This window comes from Pseudorasbora parva, chromosome 9, assembly GCF_024679245.1.
Source record: "Pseudorasbora parva isolate DD20220531a chromosome 9, ASM2467924v1, whole genome shotgun sequence".
NCBI classification, from domain to species: domain Eukaryota; kingdom Metazoa; phylum Chordata; class Actinopteri; order Cypriniformes; family Gobionidae; genus Pseudorasbora; species Pseudorasbora parva.
The window spans coordinates 48,643,322-48,653,766 of record NC_090180.1 but is presented as its reverse complement, the minus strand read 5'-3'; the positions used below and the strand labels follow the sequence as shown (position 1 = coordinate 48,653,766).

The 10,445-nt window shown below is 46.7% G+C and overlaps 1 protein-coding gene across 3 annotated transcripts in view; it reads right to left on the bottom strand.

Moving 5' to 3' along the window:
• The window catches only part of LOC137089340 (receptor-type tyrosine-protein phosphatase mu-like), a 255,243-nt gene that overhangs the window by 10,165 nt on the left and 234,633 nt on the right, over positions 1-10,445 (bottom strand). For all 3 annotated transcript variants that reach the window (XM_067452908.1, XM_067452910.1, XM_067452909.1), the window contains 3 exons: positions 8,301-8,450; positions 7,570-7,743; positions 5,930-6,061 (listed from right to left, as the gene is read on the bottom strand). In XM_067452908.1, the coding sequence (XP_067309009.1) occupies positions 5,930-6,061; positions 7,570-7,743; positions 8,301-8,450 (456 nt within the window). The remainder of the gene's footprint in view (positions 1-5,929; positions 6,062-7,569; positions 7,744-8,300; positions 8,451-10,445) is intronic.

Genomic DNA, 10,445 nt, shown 5'->3' with positions numbered 1-10,445 from the left:
CAAGCCATCACCTGCTGTTAGCATCCCATTGACTCCCATTCATTTTTGCGTCACTTTGACAGTGAATAACTTTACATCAGAGGCGTTTAAAGACTCCATTTGTCCAGTGTTTATTTCTAAAGAAACACGACAATGCATAAAAGGCTCCGTTACCTTGTATCTTACACTATCGCCCCGCAGAAGCTGTTTTTGTAAAAATAGGCTAACGATTGCGTCATAACCAACGCGACCCTGTCGCACAGTTGAGAAATTACTGTATAGACCTGAGGAGACGCTCGCAGGCAATCTTTACTGTCTAAAGCCCCTTTCACACTGCACGTCGGACCCGCAATATTCCCGGAGCATTGCCGGGTCGCCTTCTGTGTGAAAGCACCACGTCCCGGGATTGATTTACCGAATTCGACCCGGGTCGGGGACCTAGTAACCTTGCGGGGTTCGACCCGGGACGAGCGCTGTGTGAACAAAAGCCGAAACTAATGCCGCAACGTGTGTGTAGTTATCGTGCGACTCCTAGAGCTTGTTTCTTCAATAACACAACCCTGCAGTGCCAGAAGAGCTCGTCGGTGTTTTAAACGCAGAGAGTGTTCGTATACAAAAGAAACTAAAATCAAACAAGCAGAAATGAGCGCAAACTGGACACAAGTCGAGACCACGGAGCTCCTTACTATCCGCGCTGAAGCGGAGATCGCTCGCCGTTATACGTCACATCAGGATGTCACGTGTCGACTCGACCCGGGACCGTTACGGGTTGTGTGTGAAAGCGCACATATTACGGTATTTCGCTGGCAGTGAGAATGGACCAAATCTAGCGGCCCGGGAACAAATGCCGGGTCACATTATCCGTGGATTTGCCGGAATCGCAGTGTGAAAGGGGCTTTAGAGGCCGTCGGGGGGACGTGGAGACATAAAGTCTGATAAAGTCTAGGGGGAAGAATGGGGAGAAGCCCATAGTGAGCCAAAAGCAACGGGAGAAAATATTTAAACAACGGGATTCAGATTTCACTTTCCACAACTACTAGAAGACCTACAGCTGTCAGACAGGAGGCTCACGACACATCTACGTCCTCACACACACACACACACACACACACACACACACACACACACACACACACACACACACACACACACACACACACACACACACACACACACACACACACACACACACACACTACGTCCTCAATCTCAGTCTGAGCCTGCAGTTCGCTCGGCCATCAGGAAGTGAGTGCCTCTGATTGACTTCATTTTCCGCCGTTGACGTCGATGGGAACGCTCCGTCCATTTCTTTGACCGTCTATCTTCGCTCGCCACGTGCATCGATGAGCCTTGGCCGCCCATGACCCTGTGGCCGGTTCTCCACTCAATATCAGTCGTTTGTGTTTTTTCATTGAAATGTTTAATATAATTATCTGTAGGTAAATTCTGTTGTTTATGACACACTGGTGCATAAAAATGAGAATGATCAAATATGGTTTTGTGATAAACAGTGATAAAACATGCCTTCACTTCTTACACGCGTTAAGTGTTTGTGTGAAATGTTTGCTCTTCTGATCACTCTTGAAGTCAATTAAAAGCAAACACAGGATGATGTGTGTGTGTGTGTGTGTGTGTGTGTGTGTGTGTGTGTGTGTGTGTGCTGAGGGCTTCATGGGCTTCAGTTTCTCTCTACACTTTGATCCGGGGCTGCTCTGACAGAGCCCGAGGCGTCTGTCCCCACACACACACACACACACACACACACACACACACACACACACACACACACACACACATGAATCTTAATCACTGTCTCAAACACACACTCATCACTGTCTCAAACACACACTCATAATCTCTTCCGCGTTTGTCTTCAATCCTCAAATAAAGATTCAAACGGTTATGAATCAGCGAATTGACTCATGATTCGGATCGCCGATGTCTCGTGATTTCAGCAGTTTGACACGCGATCCGAATCATGAATCGATTCACTGATTCATAACCGTTTGAATCTTTATTTGAGGATTGAACACAAACGCGGAAGAGAAGCCAATGCTGAATAAAGTCGTAGTTTTTGTTATTTTTGGACCCAAATGTATTTTGGATGCTTCAAGAGACTCTAATTAACCCACTGATGTCTCATATGGACTACTGTGATGATGTTTTTATTCCCTTTCTGGACATGGACAGTATAGTGTGCATACACTTGCATACGCTCTCGGACTAAATATAAACACACACACACAAACACACACTCGCATTCTCACACACACACATATGGACTGACCTGCGCGGGGTATACTCTCACACACACACACAAACACACACTCACATTCTCACACACACACATATGGACTGACCTGCGCGGGGAATACTCTCACACACACACACAAACACACACTCGCATTCTCACACACACACATATGGACTGACCTGCGCGGGGTATACTCTCACACACACACACAAACACACACTCACATTCTCACACACACACATATGGACTGACCTGCGCGGGGTATACTCTCACACACACACACAAACACACACTCGCATTCTCACACACACACATATGGACTGACCTGCGCGGGGTATACTCTCACACACACACACAAACACACACTCACATTCTCACACACACACATATGGACTGACCTGCGCGGGGTATACTCTCACACACACACACAAACACACACTCGCATTCTCACACACACACATATGGACTGACCTGCGCGGGGTATACTCTCACACACACACACACACACACACACACACTCGCATTCTCACACACACACATATGGACTGACCTGCGCGGGGTATACTCTCACACACACACACACACACACACACACACTCGCATTCTCACACACACACATATGGACTGACCTGCGCGGGGTATACTCTCACACACACACACATATGGACTGACCTGCGCGGGGAATACTCTCACACACACACACACACACACAAACACACACTCGCATTCTCACACACACACATATGGACTGACCTGCGCGGGGAATACTCTCACACACACACACAAACACACACTCGCATTCTCACACACACACACATATGGACTGACCTGCGCGGGGTATACTCTCTCACACACACACACACACACAAACACACACTCGCATTCTCACACACACACATATGGACTGACCTGCGCGGGGAATACTCTCACTCACACACACACACACACACACACACACACACTCGCATTCTCACACACACACATATGGACTGACCTGCGCGGGGTATACTCTCACACACACACACAAACACACACTCGCATTCTCACACACACACATATGGACTGACCTGCGCGGGGTATACTCTCACACACACACACAAACACACACTCACATTCTCACACACACACATATGGACTGACCTGCGCGGGGTATACTCTCACACACACACACAAACACACACTCGCATTCTCACACACACACATATGGACTGACCTGCGCGGGGTATACTCTCTCTCTCACACACACACATATGGACTGACCTGTGCGGGGTATACTCTCTCTCTCACACACACACATATGGACTGACCTGTGCGGGTTATACTCTCTCTCTCACACACACACACATATGGACTGACCTGTGCGGGGTATACTCTCTCTCACACACACACATATGGACTGACCTGCGCGGGGTATACTCTCTCTCTCACACACACAAACACACACTCGCATTCTCACACACACACACATATGGACTGACCTGTGCGGGTTATACTCTCTCTCTCACACACACACACATATGGACTGACCTGTGCGGGGTATACTCTCTCTCTCACACACACACATATGGACTGACCTGTGCGGGGTATACTCTCTCTCTCACACACACACATATGGACTGACCTGTGCGGGGTATACTCTCTCTCTCACACACACACATATGGACTGACCTGTGCGGGGTATACTCTCTCTCTCACACACACACATATGGACTGACCTGTGCGGGGTATACTCTCTCTCTCACACACACACATATGGACTGACCTGTGCGGGGTATACTCTCACACACACACACACACACACACATATGGACTGACCTGTGCGGGGTATACTCTCTCTCTCACACACACACACATATGGACTGACCTGTGCGGGGTATACTCTCACACACACACACACACACACATATGGACTGACCTGTGCGGGGTATACTCTCTCTCTCACACACACACATATGAACTGACCTGTGCGGGGTATACTCTCTCTCTCACACACACACATATGGACTGACCTGTGCGGGGTATACTCTCTCTCTCACACACACACATATGGACTGACCTGTGCGGGGTATACTCTCTCTCTCACACACACACATATGGACTGACCTGTGCGGGGTATACTCTCTCTCTCACACACACACATATGGACTGACCTGCGCGGGGTATACTCTCTCTCTCACACACACACATATGGACTGACCTGTGCGGGGTATACTCTCTCTCTCACACACACACATATGGACTGACCTGCGCGGGGTATACTCTCTCTCTCACACACACAAACACACACTCGCATTCTCACACACACACACATATGGACTGACCTGCGCGGGGTATACTCTCTCTCTCACACACACACACACACACACACACACATATGGACTGACCTGCGCGGGGTATACTCTCTCTCTCACACACACACACACACACACATATGGACTGACCTGTGCGGGGTATACTCTCTCTCTCACACACACACATATGGACTGACCTGCGCGGGGTATACTCTCTCTCTCACACACACAAACACACACTCGCATTCTCACACACACACACATATGGACTGACCTGCGCGGGGTATACTCTCTCTCTCACACACACACACACACACACATATGGACTGACCTGCGCGGGGTATACTCTCTCTCTCTCACACACACACATATGGACTGACCTGTGCGGGGTATACTCTCTCTCTCACACACACACACACACACATATGGACTGACCTGTGCGGGGTATACTCTCTCTCTCACACACACACACATATGGACTGACCTGTGCGGGGTATACTCTCTCTCTCACACACACACACACACACATATGGACTGACCTGTGCGGGGTATACTCTCTCTCACACACACACATATGGACTGACCTGTGCGGGGTATACTCTCTCTCTCACACACACACATATGGACTGACCTGTGCGGGGTATACTCTCTCTCTCACACACACACATATGAACTGACCTGTGCGGGGTATACTCTCTCTCTCACACACACACACATATGAACTGACCTGTGCGGGGTATACTCTCTCTCTCACACACACACACATATGAACTGACCTGTGCGGGGTATACTCTCTCTCTCACACACACACATATGGACTGACCTGTGCGGGGTATACTCTCTCTCTCACACACACACATATGAACTGACCTGTGCGGGGTATACTCTCTCTCTCACACACACACACACACACACACACACACACATATGGACTGACCTGCGCGGGGTATACTCTCTCTCACACACACACACATATGGACTGACCTGTGCGGGGTATACTCTCTCTCACACACACACACATATGGACTGACCTGTGCGGGGTATACTCTCTCTCACACACACACACATATGGACTGACCTGCGCGGGGTATACTCTCTCTCACACACACACACATATGGACTGACCTGTGCGGGGTATACTCTCTCTCACACACACACACATATGAACTGACCTGTGCGGGGTATACTCTCTCTCACACACACACACATATGGACTGACCTGTGCGGGGTATACTCTCTCTCTCACACACACACATATGAACTGACCTGTGCGGGGTATACTCTCTCTCACACACACACATATGGACTGACCTGTGCGGGGTATACTCTCTCTCTCACACACACACATATGGACTGACCTGTGCGGGGTATACTCTCTCTCACACACACACACATATGAACTGACCTGCGCGGGGTCCACGTCGTTCAGCATGACGATAGACGTGCAGTGATAGTCCAGCACCAGCCTCCAGAAGTCCTTCACCGTGTTGGGCAGAGGATGCTGAGTAACGATGAAGGCCGACGGCTGCTTATAGCTCTGAGAGACACACACACACACACAGGACAGGTCATGAGTGTGTGTGTGTGTGTGTGTGTGTGTGTGTGTGTGTGTGTGTGTGTGTGTGTGTGTGTGAGAGTGTTAGGGGTTGCACCGACTAGTCGACCAGCCAAATCTAATTTTGTTGCAGTATTGTCCTGTTTGACACTGAAGCTGCTTTGACACAATCGTGATTGTAAGAGCACTATATAAATAAAGTTGATTGAATCTCCATAGTAAAATAACCCTTAGAGAAACCAGACTCAGTTCTCCTCTGGCCTATTAACACACAGTTATGATTATTATTCTGGACATCTTACCGCTCAGAAACTGATTACACTACAGAACACTCAAAGCAATCATCCACTTGTTCAATGTTTCAAATATAAATATTTTAGGGGTTTCACCGACTAGTCGACCTTAATGCTCTGTCCTGACCCTTTAAGCTTGACGTCGCCTAGTCGCTGCCTATAGAGGGCGCTACAGGATAAACAATTCCTGACACACAGGCTCTGCTTTCAACAGTTAAACATGACAAATAAATGCATCCTCCGAGAGCTCTCCACAAGACATGTTTGATTACCATCTGGATGCTCAGAACTGATCGGGAGAATGCACGCTTATTGTACACGCGAGTTAATCATCGCGCTAACGAGTGCTGCATTACAACACACACACACACACACACACACACACACACACACACACACACACACACACACACACACACACACACACACACACACACACACACACACACACACACACACAACCCTTCAGTAGCGTAGAAATGTATCAACACTGTTCTGTGATTTATCAGTAAAATGGCTTAGAAACTGAAACTTTCTAGCATATATTTCTTGATAACTAAACTCACAGCTTCACTATTAGTAGAGACGCGGCAGGTAGAGTTAATCACTCACTAATGCCTTCATATTCATGTAATCTTTATTGTGCTTCTTTATCCGTATCTTATTCAGAACGAGCAGAAATCTGTGAGAAATATAACGACCATAAGACAACAGAGCTGATGCAGAAGCTGTGATGTAGGAGCGATAACCTCATGGGCAGCGCTGTGTCAAATCTGCCGTGCACAAGAAGACCCGAGTTCGAGTCTCAGCTCAAGGTTCAGGTTTATTTTATTTTTCATTAATGACGTCATCAGCGACTAGTCGACGTCAACTCGACTTTCATCACATAAATGTCGACTTTAAAAAAATGAAAGTCGTTCAACCCCTAGTGTGTGTGTGTGAGTGTGTGAGACGTACGTCCATGAGTGCGGCGTTGATGTAGTTGCTGCTCTGTGTGTGTGTGTATGTGTGTGTGTGTGTGTGTGTGTGTGTGTATGTGTGTGTGAGTGTGTGAGACGTACGTCCATGAGTGCGGCGTTGATGTAGTTGCTGCTCTGTGTGTGTGTGTGTGTGTGTGTGTGTGTGTGTGTGTGTGTGTGTGTGTGTGTGTGTGTGTGTGTGTGTGTGTGTGTGTGTGTGTGTGTGTGTGAGACGTACGTCCATGAGTGCGGCGTTGATGTAGTTGCTGCTCTCCCCGTCGATGGTGATGAGGAAGGGCAGGCAGCGGTCCGGAGGGAGCACGTCCATGCAGCGGTTCTTCTCGTGGTTCCGCGGCAGCAGAGCGATGCTACAGTCCTCCACGCGCAGAGTCGGAGTCACCATGTTCAGAGTCTGACAACACACACACACACACACACACACACACACACACACACACACACAACATTGATGTTGGCTTGAGAGCCTTTTTTTTGGAAAGATGGATGGATGGATGGATGGATGGAAAGAAGGATGGATGGAAAGAAGGATGGATGGATGGATGGATGGATGGATGGATGGATGGATGGATGGATGGATGGAAAGAAGGATGGATGGATGGATGGATGGATGGATGGATGGATGGATGGAAAGAAGGATGGATGGATGGATGGAAAGAAGGATGGATGGATGGATGGAAAGAAGGATGGATGGATGGATGGATGGATGGATGGAAAGAAGGATGGATGGAAAGAAGGATGGATGGATGGATGGATGGATGGATGGATGGAAAGAAGGATGGATGGATGGATGGATGGATGGATATTTTCTGTTTCCAATATCGGCCTTATCAAATAACTGATGATGATGAACACTCACACGCACGCACTCACGCACGCACTCACGCACGCACGCACGCACACACACACACACACACACACACACACACACACACACACACACACACTCACCCTGAACTCCTCTTTGATTGGACTGGAGTTGGTCTGAGGGTCCAATCGGTTCATGTCGTAGTAAACCGAGCGCAGCTGATTGGCTGGGATAGTGGTGTCGCCGCAGAGACACGCCTCCAAAATGGCGTCATGGATGAAGACGTACTGCTCCTGACAACGACAAGAACACAGATCCAGAGCGGCTCACTCAACTCATCCGAAATAAATCAGATCCACTCAAATATCCACACGGATAACACCGCATATACACGACATAAGACGAGGTGTGTGTGTAGAAATAAAATCACAGAGGCTATCAATTATAGTGGATAATAGTGGCGCTGTTAACACTCGAGGAGAAATCACACCACATGAGACACTGAGCTAAACATTCACAATGTTGTTTTTATATTTAGAACATATTATACAGTTAAACAGCATCACATGACCATGAGTGTGTGTTCCTGAAGATCATCACAGCTGAAACTGACACTGGATTCATATGACAGCTCCATAAACAAATGAACATCACGTCACTTACATTTAGATGCAATATTGACTTTTTTTGTTCTATTTCAGCAGCGAAAATAGTTCCAAACAGCAGAACCATAACGTGTGTGTGTGTGTGTGTGTTTGTGTGTGTGTGTGTGTGTGTGTGTGTGTGTGTTTGTGTGAGTGTGTTACTGAATGATTCAGTGTTTGAATGAATCAGTTGAATCAAAGATTTAATAACCTGTTTGTAAACGACTGCCTCATTCTTGAATGAGTCAGCCGTTTAAATGAATCGTTTGAATGAATCGTTTGGATGAATCGACTCAATGACTCACTCATTAAGACTCACCTGCTGCCCCCTACTGGTGGTTTAGTTTCATGTTTAAACATACTTTCTAAAATGTATAATCTATCCAAAAGTACAAATCTCATAACATTATTTAATGCAGTTGTAATTTTTCAGAGTAAATTATTTAATTTGATCGGTAACATCCCTATAGTGTCTTATTTGAATTCAATGTACAGATCAAATTTAACTAATGATTTATAAAGGTTTCATTATGTTATGACTTGTTGGGGCACACAACTATTAACTAATTTAAAACCCATATCCTTAATTACATATTACTTAATCAATTAGTTAATAGTCATGAGCCTCAACAAGTAAAGTCAGAACATTATGAACCCTTTATAACTCATCAGCTGATGATTCATTACAGCAGACACTGGAAGCTGAAACGCAAAGCTTTGACCCGTTGTGGTAATTAACACGTTCATTTACATTATTAGTTGATATAATATGTTATTAAGGAATTAACACATTATGACACATTTAACGAATAACAATGTAATGATTATTTAATCTATTAATGATGATGAATGTTCATTAGTTGCTGATAATCATTAATAAATGTGTAGTTCTTCATCAGTCAGTCATTAACTCATCATTATCTGTGCACTAGTTAAGCAGGAATTAATGAATATTACTGCAGCCGCATTATAAAGTGTTACCAAAATCACTTTTCCCCATATATATATCCGGGGATATCCGCTAATCACGAGCGTGTTCTGAGCATGAGAATGATTGGTGAAGAGTGTGACGCTAAAGACTTTATTAGCCGCGAATCATCATGAAATCAGAAGCTTTTGCTCCAGCGACTCCAGCGCTTGATGGAAATCTCAGCTGAAGTGACATTTCCAAACCATCTTGGCCTGTCACTGAGGACGGGGTCAGCGCGTCTCGGATTAGGCATGTGCCGCGAACTTCGACCTTTCCAGAACGCAAGCCGTGCGTGAAAACAAAACGACGCGCTGCTTTAATGAGCGACTCAAATGATCAGTGACGGTTCAAACACATTCGGAAAAAGGTAAGAAGAGCCTGTAGGGCGAGAGAGCGCGTCAAAACACCTGCGAGGGACACACACACACACACACACACACACACACACACGCCTCTGAAGGTCACTGAACTTAAGGAGGATGAATCAGGCAAACGTTACCAAAATACCACCCCAAACGTCGCCTATGAAACACGTAATGTGTTCTAAATCTGCTCCAGATGGCGAGCGTTCAGGACGCCGGAGAGATCTTCATCTGCACACACACACACACACACACACACACACACACACACACACACACACACTTCCGGCTCTTCTAAGGGAGTGTGTGATG